Below are 12,907 nucleotides of genomic sequence, written 5' to 3'. Positions count from 1 at the left end.
GGGAGATTAATAAAGGCCTTCTGAGGCGAATGGGTGGTGTTTTTTTATGTAAGAAAAACGTCCATATTTAACACGTTATAAAGTAAAATATCAAAACATATAAAAAGTGACGATTTTCGTCAAAAACCTTTTTTCACTGATGAAAATGAGACGATAAATAAAAAGTAGTGTTAGATTACAAAAACTAGTCTAATGCTAAACTAGAAAACTACTGTGATTTTCGTCAACGAATAAAAACAAGACCAAAATGTTCGGGAGGGACGATTAGGGAAGAGGTCCAGTCACAAACGCTGTGTGAAAGATCGGCACATTTGAGTTATAACGTCCTACAGGCTCATGCATCTCCAATGTAGCGCTTCGGAGCGCGTCAATCAATAAATAGAGCACATTTATGCCAGGCTATTGCTTATGAACTAATGCTGATGAATAATGACAATATGTTTTAGACGGTTGCAACAATGCATATTTTATATCTCTCGTCTGAACTTGAATGAGCATCCTGCAACTGCAATAGTAAGGTGCAGGCATTTCAAAATAAGAGTCAATGTGTATTTCGAGCTTGTTTATAATTAAAAGTCATGCAAAATATATTTGTTTTTGTTTACACAATACACTCTAATTAATTTAATTCCCATTTAATTCATAGTCAGGAGGAAAGACCAGTAGTTGTGACACATATTCAATAAAGTATCAGGTTTATAATAGGTTTATAATAGTTAATCTTCATTACTGGTAATTCAATAAAAAATAAAAATAAATAAACAAACATATTTGAAGCTTTTGCTTAACCTGATATAGCCTACATACTAAAGCAAAAATAGAAAGTTATAAAAATTATATATAGATGTTTAAAAACAAACAAACAAACAAACAAACAGTGAATTAAGCTCTCTTTCATATATTTTTAATGTCAACCACACAATAATGTCAAAATGTCAGTTCAAGTAACAGTCAGTTATGTAATGCTTAAATGCTCAATTAATGAATTACAATTTACCTAAACTCATTCGATTTAAGGAGACTACAGGTAAATCTACTGTAGATTTAGTCGACTAAAATCGTATTTGAACTGCAAGAACCGTTACACTTTTTTTGTAAGTTGAATACGTAATTGGCCCCCCTCAAGCTAGATATTTTACTTTATAACATGTTAAAGGGTTAGTTCAACAAAACATGAAATTGATGTCATTAACTCCTCACCCTAATGTCGTTCCTCACCCATAAGACCTCCGTTCATCTTCACACACAGTTTAAGATATTTTAGATTTAGTCCGAGAGCGTATGCAAGTGTATGCACACTATACTGTCCATGTCCAGAAAGGGAATAAAAACATCATCACAGTCCATATGAGACATCAGTGTCATCAGAATCTCTTGAAGCATCGAAAATACATTTTGGTCCAAAAATAGCAAAAACTACGACTTTATTCAGCATTGTCTTCTCTTCGGCGTTTGTTTTTCAAACCTCAAATAAAGATACGAACGGTTATGAATCTGCGGATGGATTCATGATTCAGATCGCCAATGTCACGTGATTTCAGCAGTTTGACACGCGATCCAAATCATGAATCGATACACTGATTCATGACTGTTGTCTAATATCTTAAACTGTGTGTGAAGATGAACGGAGGTCTTACAGGTGAGGAACAACATTGGGGTGAGTCATTAATGACATAAATTTCTTTTTTTATTCATTTTTTGGTGAACTAGCCCTTTAAATATGGAAATTTATCTTACAAAAAAACATCGATTTACTTCAGATGGCCTTTATTAACCCCCTCAGAGCAGTGTAAAGCACTTTTATGATGGACGAATGCACTTTTTTGGGCTTCAAATTTTGCGCTGCCATTCACTGCTATTATAAAGCTTGGAAGAGCCGGGATATTTATCAGTATAACTTAAATTTGTCTGAAAGAAGAATGTGATATACACATAGGATGACTTGAGGGTGAGTAAATGATGGGATAATTTTCATTTTTGAGTGAACTATCCATTTAAGCAGAAGGTCTCCACATACCTCAAGACTGGATTTACATAATTATAAATTGGCTTGACTTGCCAGTTAAACTGATACAACAATTTTGAACGGTATCAAAGTTGTTGCATGGTTGGCAGCGCTCATTCGTCAACCTACTACAGTGCTGCTCATGCAGACATGACTCCTGATCCTCTTCCCACACCTTCTTTCTGTTGTTCATCTTATCTCCTACTATATAGCTACCATTACAACTGTAAAAACAGGCAAAACTTCAGTACTTCAGGGCAGTACTTCATATTGACATTGCACAAAAGAATCCCCCGTAACAACCAGTGTCACAACAACACAGATTGGAGGCAAGGAGTCTTGTGTAATTGAGTCAAAAGCAGAGGCAGTGGCCAAGCAATACTAATGCAGTCAGTCACACATGCATGGTTTAAACCCTAGAGGGAAGCTTTGAACCTTCCCTTGCACAGCTAACCCCGGTGGGCAGCACAAGCTAAAGGAATCAACAGTAATGTACGGAGGTCAAGATGTTGAAAGGAATATCAAATCCGGATCAGCCGTACAATACAAGACTTTTTTTCCAATTCTGCCCACCCCCACCGCTCAGCAGGTGTCGTGCGGCAAGGTCAAAATAAGCTCCAGGGAAGGAGGGGAAATGAGAATAGCTAATAGACTGAATTCCATTTTCTCATATCTCAACTCAATGGATTCACTTCACACCTTATTTTTTTCTTCCCACCCTAACATGAAAATAGAGGTCTAAACTGAGGCACAAGCTTAGAATTTAAACTATTGCTCAGTGTCAGATTGTTGAGAGAATTGCTAATTGCTAATCAAACTCAAATCAACACTTAAATATGTGTTCAAGTACCACGTGAGAGAAGACCAAAAAATAGCCGAGTGCAAAGGTAAATAGCTAATAAGTCACCGGACTGTTAATGCATTCTTAAATAAAAACAAAACACACAGAGTTAATGTGTCGTTGCCATCTCATTCTGAGTCACTGACCTTCTCAAAGAGTGTGACATCCCTATTATTCTCTTTTGAAGTACCCCGGTAACAGAAAGAGGGAGAGGGAAGGGCAGAGAGGAAAAGAGAGGGGGACCATCTGTCAACTGCCCCAGAGATCAATGGCACCAGCGGCAAGGCTAAATATGTTGCCCGCCATGACTTGAATGCAATTCAAGGTTTATTTTTAAGTTCCCACAATGACATCCAGCATCATTTATTTAACTGTTTTCTAGAGTTCACGTTATTTACAGTAATGTATGCAGAACTGAGGCTTACCGTTGAGGTAATCAAAGTAGCCATCCAAAAACAGAAGCTAAGGACGCACATTCTAAAGATTAGGGCAGTATGTCAACTCTACTACAATGGTAAGGCAAATATACCCCTGGATAAACCCCCTACCCCCCGATTGGAGCGCAGATTGGTCTCATCCAATACGTGCACAGATGCAAGACATGAGCTTGCAATGTAAACAAAAAGGGATGCGGCGATTGTTCAATGGAACCACGCAGTGTTTGAAATGCAGCAGTCATAATCGTTAACATGCAGATGCAGCTTTGAGTCAAGAATAGATGTATGAATAAAGAAATTGTGCATAGTTGTGTGAGCAGCACAGGATGAATGAGAAATACAAAGCAAGGCGGTTGCTAAGCAAGAGCAGGGCTGGGTTGAGCTATGAAGGTGATGCTGGATCTGCCAGCCAGGAAGCATTGCTCATTCCTCGGCGTTGCAAGCAGATTAGTGGATCTTGTGATCACTTACCCAACATCTGACTGAAGAGAAGCTGCTCCAGGTCCCCAAGCACCGTTACAACCAGTTCAGGGTCCACCTTTAGGAAGGTCTTGTCTCCTTCCTCTGGTTCTGGTGCATCTTTTCCTCCTCCACCTTCACCCGGGGTGGCTGCTCCGGAGGTACCAATTACTGATTTCTTACCATTAGCCTTAGCCTTGCTGGACAAGATCTCATCATCCGACTTGATATCATCTGCCAGCTCTTGAGCTTTGCTAATGGGCTTGACCTCAGCATAAGGACCCTTAGGTATCCGACTAGGTTTCCCCAGCTTGGAAGGCGGGCTAAAGGGTTTTGGCTTTCCTAGAAACAGTGAATGTTCCGACTTGGAAAGGTTTTTAGAAAGAGGGATACCCTTGCAAGTACCCCCTCCGGCATCTTTGAGCTTGCCTGACTTGTTCTGACCTGCCCCAGGCTTTTCCATGTCGTCCGACCACTTGGGCTGGTACAGGTGCATCTTCTTCTCAGCATCCGTAAGCACGCAGAGATTGGTCAAGGACTTTTGCTTGCGCAGGTTGCTAGGAACTGGAAGACGACCCTCAGAGTTTCCCGCCCGGTAGACCTTTAGCTCAGCCCGCGGAGTAGCCTGTGGGAGCCCTGACTTGCCCCTTTTCGCAGCCATGCCCCCAACTTCCTTGGCACCCGCCTGGCCCTGTGGGGTCTTGGCTTTGGAGGTTTTGTCAGCCTCAGTCTCCAGATCTACTCCTTGTCCTCTTGGGCTACCCCCAAGCATTCCTCCTGCGTGAAACCACGTAAAAGCATCAGTGAGTCAAATGGTTTTACAATCAAGAAAAAAAGAGAAAAAAAGAAGCTCTGTCGCTTGCTGCCAAATCCTTATCACAGGGAGAACTAGCTCTCCAATAACAAATAGAGAAAGGGCAGTCGGTAGATCCTGTATTGAAGAGGTAATCCGTGTATCTTGTGTCTTTTGCATGTAAATCCAGCATCTGGGTCCGCTCAGTTAGACTGCCTCAGTTGCAGCTGCTCTAGTGCTACCCAGTCACTCATTTTCTCTCTCTCTCTCTTGCTCTCTTTCTCTCTCCTCCCTTCAACAGTGTCTCGCTGCTTTGCTGTGCAGCAGCAGAATGACAGAGAAGACAGACGCAGAAACGGTCCCTCCCCTTGCTCCCCCGCACTCATTCAACCACTCACACCCTCCTCCCCCATCTCTTCTGGCTCTCTCTCTCTCTCTTTTCCTCTTTCTCTCTCCAACACACCCACTCTAAAGATGCTATACTGCTCCCCTTCACAAGTGTTATAAGTATGGACCTGTGATAAATTACAGTGTCTTTTTAAACAGTTCCCTGTCAGCATACTTCCTCTACTGGTCCTATTTGGTTCCCTACAGGGCTCTGTCATTATAAAACCAATACTATTTTCACTGCAATGACTATCACTAGTAACCATATGCTGTCAGACTTGTATTGATTTTAAGAAATGTTACATTGCAGAAGCTGATGACTATTTTGTACGCTCCATGAGCTTCTGTAAAAATTGTGGTTGCTGCATGTTAATAACGTGTCAGAATCTTAAACTGTCTGTACAAATCTTTTATAATTGGTTTGCACTTATACTACGGGGCTGTTGAATGCTGTTGAATTCTGATTGATTGATGAACGTTGTAAGGTGTGCAATTATTTTTAGGGAAACGCATGGCTAAAATAGTTCCAGCAGGTCTTGACCGCATTACAGTTCCATATCACTTCGCCAGATGATTTCAGTTATTTCAAATGTCTTTACAGCCGACAACAGCAAAACCAAAACCCACATCCACACTGACCAAGCAAAGAAATATATATAACATATAACAATAGGGAATAAAACTACAACCACAAAATTACATTTTTATTAAGTATAATGCATTTATTAGCTATTATGGAAAAGCACATATCTCTTTCTCTCACTATCTCTCCCGCTTAACGCACACATATACAGTATGGACACACACTCGTGTGTTGTGGCTCTAGTCTTCATTACTAAATCTAAAATGACATTTTGGAATTAGCAACGGAGACTTGGGACGAGATGCTTAAGAAATGAGTCCCACACACAATAGTGTTTTAACCCTTAAATGCATCCCTCAGGTCTTTAGTGACCAGGGTTTAGTGATTAGGGTGACCAGATGTCCTGAAAAATTCGGGATAGTCCCAAAATCTAAACTGTTGTCCCGAATCCCGAATCTGGCCCTAAATGTCCCGCAAATTATACTAAAGCAAAATCTTGAGTAGGTATTGTCTGATAAACATTAAAAACTGTCTGCGGAGGTTGAGTTGCAGGCGTAAAGGAGTGATTGATTGTTTACGGCACTGTGTACAAAAAAATACTTCACTACACAATTATTTCGTTATTTTCATTTAAGCTAATTAGCGTTAGGCTATACAGAAAGGTCTGATTCACGCACTGTTACTTACAACAGGCTTTTTTTTGTGTCTGATGTGACATTTGAGTTAATGATTTTAATGTGTTTTTGTGCGTGACAGGCTAAAGACTAACAGACAGTTGATCTTTAAATAAAAATATGTTTGGTTCAGGTTTGAAATGCATTATATTTTATTATAGGCAATGCAGTTTAATATCATAGAAGCCCCCCATCCTGTCATCTCAGACCACAGTCTTGATTATTACGCAGGGATGAGAGAATAGTTCCTAGCCATATCGGTCTAAAAAATCTTAACTTTTCATTTTTTTTTGTTGGGCTTAGTACACAATGTAACTACAGAAGAATCAAGTTTTTAATAGGAAAAACATTGAAAGTTTAATTTGAGCGCGATGCTAATGGTCTAATCAGATTCAATTATGTATGCTAAGCTATGCTAAAAGTGCTACCACCAGATACAGAGATTGGCTGAATGGATTCAAAAACAATAAAACTAGGGGACTTGGAAAAGCCTATTTTCAAAACAAAAAAAATGGAGTATTCCTTAATCTGACAAACGTCATCTGAACAAAATGTTGAGGTGTGGTAACTATAGCATGAGTTGAATATTCTTGACTCTGGGCCGTTGAATTAGAAAAATAATGCACACCTGAGGTTGGGTGTGCATTATTTTTCTAATAATTTAACGGCCAATTATCAATTATTCCTTACATATAAATCATGGCAGATAGCACCCAATCACATGATCAGTCCATTAAAGTCACATCTTCCAAAGAAAGGAGAATTCATCTACCCACACTTTGTTCAGTCACTCAAAACTGAACAAAGGTTCATTTGAAATTTTTTGCTAGAATCATATAAAAAACATTATATATGATATATTCAATTTGAAAATCCCCTGGCATGAAAAAACATAATAATAATATCTTCATTAAAATGAACATTAAAAATTATTATATTTAAAAAAAAAAACTTTCTTTTTCTCTAGTCATATCTTATCTTATCCGGGGAGCCAAGTTTGCCAGAACTGCCAATAGTGCCCTGTCTTAAAAAATAAATAATAATGCATGACACTCCAGGCTATATGTAAAGACAATTAGGTTCTGGCTCTGATGTGTCACACTGAATTACCTTAAGAAAAAAAGATTGAGCTCCGGAAGGAACAGCCTCCATTCTGTCAGAGGATGGCCCTGCTTTTTCACCAGCTTTTGGAAGAGGATGTCACAACAGTACGAGACACACAAGACTGCACACAGTTCCTTCCTCCGAAGCCGAAAGGGATCTAGGCATGTTGGAATCAATTTTTGAGAGCGCTCTACTTAGTTCTGTCATTTCATCTCAACAAGGCCGAGCTCTACCAAACAGACCATCCAAGTGGAAATAACTGACCTCACACAACATCTTAGCTCAAGGACACGGGGTTGAAAAAGCAACTTAGTTTATCTCACCAAGTTTGCAGGCACTACTACTGATGTGCTTAATAACCTGAACTCAACATATATGTCTCAACATTTATCTTCCGATGAATCAATAGGCTCAAGTAGACTGCATGCTTTTAGGAGGTACATTACCTTATCCATTAATATGCTGTGTTAATACCTCAGTTTCTTTCCATCAGTCACTTAATGCACAAATTCCCGATGGCAACTTAAAAAAGGAATTAAACGAGTCAATAAGAAAATCGCTGAACAAAGTCTATGGAAGTTCCTGAAATATATTTGGAGTTTTTGGCGGATATCCAAAGAGCAAACAGAAATATTCAAATGCACTTTAAATGGAAACAGTGTTGGTGCTACTCTTTAAGGCCGTTATGAAAAGTATTCAAAAATATTTCATTTGCATACTAGCAGTCAGTCATTTTCAGGTCCCTTTTGAAGACCACAAAAGCGTTTAAAAAATACATTATACAACTACACTCACCTAAAGGATTATTAGGAACCCCATACTAATATTGTGTTTGACCCCCTTTCGCCTTCAGAACTGCCTTAATTCTGCGTGGCATTGATTCAACAAGGTGCTGAAAGCATTCTTTAGAAATGTTGGCCCATATTGATAGGATAGCATCTTGCAGTTGATGGAGATTTGTGGGATGCACATCCAGGGCACGAAGCTCCCGTTCCACCACATCCCAAAGATGCTCTATTGGGTTGAGATCTGGTGACTGTGGGGCCATTTTAGTGCAGTGAACTCATTGTCATGTTCAAGAAACCAATTTGAAATGATTCAAGCTTTGTGACATGGTGCATTATCCTGCTGGAAGTAGCCATCAGAGGATGGGTACATGGTGGTCATAAAGGGATGGACATGGTCAGAAACAATGCTCAGGTAGGCCGTGGCATTTAAACGATACCCAATTGGCACTAAGGGGCCTAAAGGGCACCAAGAAAACATCCCCACACCATTACACCACCACCACCAGCCTGCACAGTGGTAACAAGGCATGATGGATCCATGTTCTCATTCGGTTTACGCCAAATTCTGACTCTACCATCTGAATGTCTCAACAGAAATCGAGACTCATCAGACCAGGCAACATTTTTCCAGTCTTCAACTGTCCAATTTTGGTGAGCTTGTGCAAATTGTAGCCTCTTTTTCCTATTTGTAGTGGAGATGAGTGGTACCCGGTGGGGTCTTCTGCTGTTGTAGCCCATCCGCCTCAAGGTTGTGTGTGTTGTGGCTTCACAAATGCTTTGCTGCATACCTCGGTTGGCCCATTCTCCTCTGACCTCTAGCATCAACAAGGCATTTTCACCCACAGGACTACCGTATACTGGATGTTTTTCCCTTTTCACACCATTCTTTGTAAACCCTAGAAATGGTTGTGAAAATCCCAGTAACTGAGCAGATTGTGAAATACTCAGACCGACCCGTCTGGCACCAACAACCATGCCACGCTCAAAATGGCTTAAATCACCTTTCTTTCCCATTCTGACATTCAGTTTGGAGTTCAGGAGATTGTCTTGACCAGGACCACACCCCTAAATGCATTGAACCATCTGCCATGTGATTGGTTGATTAGATAATTGAATTAATGAGAAACTGAACAGGTGTTCCTAATAATCCTTTAGGTGAGTGTATAATAATACTACAAACATAATTTCCCACTAAAATGGTCTGATGTTGCTATGTTCTGGGTAGTTGCTAAGGTGTTGCTAGGTGGTTGCCTACTCAAAAAAGCCCATCTCAATGACATTCTGGTCTCTAAGTGCGGCACTCTTCTTCAGTGCAAGTCTAAGATTTATTGCCTACTTTACCACAGGAAAGCAACAGCACATGATTTAAAGTATCATTCCATTTTAAAAACAGTCCGAGACGAGTTACGCAATGTATTTACACCAAATGTGCTAACCTAATTCTAACTTTGTGTTCCTAATGTCAGGAGGCAAACAGATCCAAACCAGCAAGCTGGTCCAAAGTTCCTCCCAATAGAGACATTAATGTCACAGCAGATATAAAGTGGAAGGAATAACACACAGAGCTCGATCTGTTCACGGGGAAGCCCTCGCTTATAAACAGCACTCTGTTTTGACCGTGGGCTCAAGATAGCGCCGCCTGGTCTCTCGCTCGTGGGGCTCCAACACTGAGCCGACTGTCCTGCGCTGGCGACCCCGACACCAGTGCAAAACCGCTGGACAAACTTCAGAGTAGCTCAAAATGTTGTTCGAGGCAAACATTCAAAGTGCAATTATATGACTCGTTTGTCATGTTGTTAAAACATAAAAAAAATATTTTAAAAAATCCTTTAACAAACTTTTGAACAGCAGTGTATATTTAAATAAAACTTTAACAGCTTACGTTAATGCTTAATAATAATATTTATAGAAAGAATTGGTCTAAAGGTTTTTGACATTCCCTCATAAAATCATTTGAGACACGTTAGACAAGAAACTTTTCCACAGCGATCTCTTTGGAAAGTTAATGTTTTAGTCTCTCCCAACTGTAATATTGTGAAATATTATTAAAATGTAAAAATACTTTTTTAAAAATATATTTTAAAATGTACTGTATTCCTGTGTATAAAGTTCTTTCCCCAAAATCCTATTTCACAATATTACTGTTACTGTTACTTTTTTCCCCAATAAAAAAAATGCAGCCACGGTGAGCATAAGAGACAAAAACATTAAAAAAAAAACTAATCAAAATATATATATAGGTCCTTCTCAAAAAATTTGCATATTGTGATAAAGTTCATTATTTTCCATAATGTAATGATAAAAATTAAACTTTCATATATTTTAGATTCATTGCACACCAACTTAAATATTTCAGGTCTTTTATTGTTTTAATACTGATGATTTTGGCATACAGCTCAAAAAATCTAAAAAAAAAAAAAAGTCAACCTTCAAATAATTATGTTCAGTTATGCACTCAATACTTGGTCGGGAATCCTTTTGCAGAAATGACGGCGTGGCATGGAGGCGATCAGCCTGTGGCACTGCTGAGGTGTTATGGAGGACCAGGATGCTTCGATAGCGGCCTTAAGCTCATCCAGAGTGTTGGGTCTTGCGTCTCTCAACTTTCTCTTCACAATATCCCACAGATTCTCTATGGGGTTCAGGTCAGGAGAGTTGGCAGGCCAATTGAGCACAGTAATACCATGGTCAGTAAACCATTTACCAGTGGTTTTGGCACTGTGAGCAGGTGCCAGGTCGTGCTGAAAAACCAAATCTTCATCTCCATAAAGCTTTTCAGCAGATGGAAGCATGAAGTGCTCCAAAATCTCCTGATAGCGAGCTGCATTGACCCTGCCCTTGATAAAACACAGTGGACCAACACCAGCAGCTGACATGGCACCCCAGACCATCAATGACTGTGGGTACTTGACACTGGACTTCAGGCATTTTGGCATTTCCTTCTCCCCAGTCTTCCTCCAGACTCTGGCACCTTGATTTCCGAATGACATGCAAAATTTGCTTTCATCCAAAAAAAAGTACTTTGGACCAGTGAGCAACAGTCCAGTGCTGCTTCTCTGTAGCCATAAAGTGGCTTGACCTGGGGAATGCGGCACCTGTAGCCCATTTCCTGCACACGCCTGTGCACGGCGGCTCTGGATGTTTCTACTCCAGACTCAGTCCTCTGCTTCCGCAGGTCCCCCAAGGTCTGGAATCGGTCCTTCTCCACAATCTTCCTCAGGGTCCGATCACCTCTTCTCGTTGTGCAGCGTTTTTTGCCACACTTTTTCCTTCCCAAAGACTTCCCACTGAGGTGCCTTGATACAGCACTCTGGGAACAGCCTATTCGTTCAGAGATTTCTTTCTGTGTCTTACCCTCTCGCTTGAGGGTGTCAATGATGGCCTTCTGGACAGCAGTCAGGTCGGCAGTCTTACCCATGATTGCGGTTTTGAGTAATGAACCAGTCTAGGAGTTTTTAAAAGTCTCAGGAATCTTTTGCTGGTGTTTAGAGTTAATTAGTTGATTCAGATGATTAGGTTAATAGCTCGTTTAGAGAACCTTTTCATGAAATGCTAATTTTTTGAGAAGGACCTGTATATATAGTATTTTAGTTTTGCTTTTTATTATTGCTTGTTTTGTTGTTTGTTTCGTTGTTGATTGTACTGGTTATTGTGTGTTGTAATGTTTTTGTTATTATGTTTTGATTGGTGGTACATCTCAAGGGGATAATCCTATTCATTTATTGAAACATGAAAGATAACTTTGTCTACACTGTAAAAAACACACACACACAAACAGATTGGAGTATAATACTTCAGTCTTCCTCTACTGCCATTTATTTAGAATTATTTGTGAAATTTAATAGAGTGAAAATTACGTACATCATACAGTACATAATTTTTGTCTTCAGTGTTACAGTTGTTATCCAATTTCCCCATACAGGGAGAATTAAGACACTGCTACTAAAACAACAGAACAAGACTGCACTAAAACCTTTAGAGAATTATTTTATATAATGTATTTTGTGATCATAGATACCATGGCCTAGCCTGACAAGCCAGACTCACATCGAGATGTTGGGTCTGGGAACTCAGGGCCCAATCCGTTGGGCGGGATAAACTGTTGTCTTTCAAATTCAATAGGATAGCGCTACAACCAACCAGAGCAACGTGAAACGGAGCTAGTTGACAGATTAAACATTCACTGTATCCGGTCGGCTAAACTCCGAACACATCTTCCGTTCTTAAGAATGACTTCAGTGCCGTTCTTTGTTCTTTTCTCAGAGAAAAGCTTAACTCCAAGTCTTCCGGAGTCGCGGTCAAAGCTGATTCGAAAGACCGCCGTTCTCCAGCTTCTGTGTTTACTAGTAGCTCGCAACTCTGCCGTTATTATGTTAAGCCCCACCCACCGACTCTATACACGATATGATTGGCCAGACCAGAGTTTGGTTTTTACAGCTCCTAAGCCAACCTAAAGTATCTAGATGACTCTCGCTGCAATTTAGATTTGCTGCCGCTACATTGCGCCTAGTTTTCTAGCCTAACCATGGCCATAAGTGTCCACAATTATCAGCATATGAAAGCAATATAAAAAGCAAAGACAGCTAACAAAACAACAAGCTTCATGAGTTGATAATATTATGTATTCATTTTATTCAGCTTTAGCCACAAGTTCTGCCTAAAATGTACACAACACGTGGTTGAATAAATGTATCTCTTTGGCTTAAAGTATAAGCCTGTCTGTTTACTTGTTAAAGCTTTCTTAAAAAGGAAAAGATGGCTGAGCTACACCACACCCGAGTGTGACTCAGTCCAAGGGCCGAGGTTTCCAAACAAAGCCACAGAGACCAGAGGAAC

General features: G+C 40.0%; 1 protein-coding gene across 8 annotated transcripts in view; it reads right to left on the bottom strand.

Annotated features, from left to right (window-relative positions):
- nav1a (neuron navigator 1a) overlaps positions 1-12,907 on the bottom strand; it is a 216,824-nt gene that overhangs the window by 164,163 nt on the left and 39,754 nt on the right. For 5 of the 8 annotated variants that reach the window (XM_067446893.1, XM_067446894.1, XM_067446895.1 and 2 more), the window contains exon 4: positions 3,755-4,519. The exons of 2 other annotated variants lie outside the window; for them this stretch is intronic. In XM_067446893.1, coding sequence (XP_067302994.1) covers positions 3,755-4,519 — 765 coding nt within the window. Of the gene's footprint in view, positions 1-3,754; positions 4,860-12,907 lie in introns of those variants that run through there. One more of the 8 variants, XM_067446898.1, reaches the window with a different exon arrangement.

The sequence above is a fragment of the Pseudorasbora parva genome, chromosome 6, assembly GCF_024679245.1.
Source record: "Pseudorasbora parva isolate DD20220531a chromosome 6, ASM2467924v1, whole genome shotgun sequence".
NCBI classification, from domain to species: Eukaryota; Metazoa; Chordata; class Actinopteri; order Cypriniformes; family Gobionidae; genus Pseudorasbora; species Pseudorasbora parva.
The sequence above is the reverse complement of the archived record's forward strand: the minus strand, read 5'-3'. Positions and strand labels throughout refer to the sequence as shown.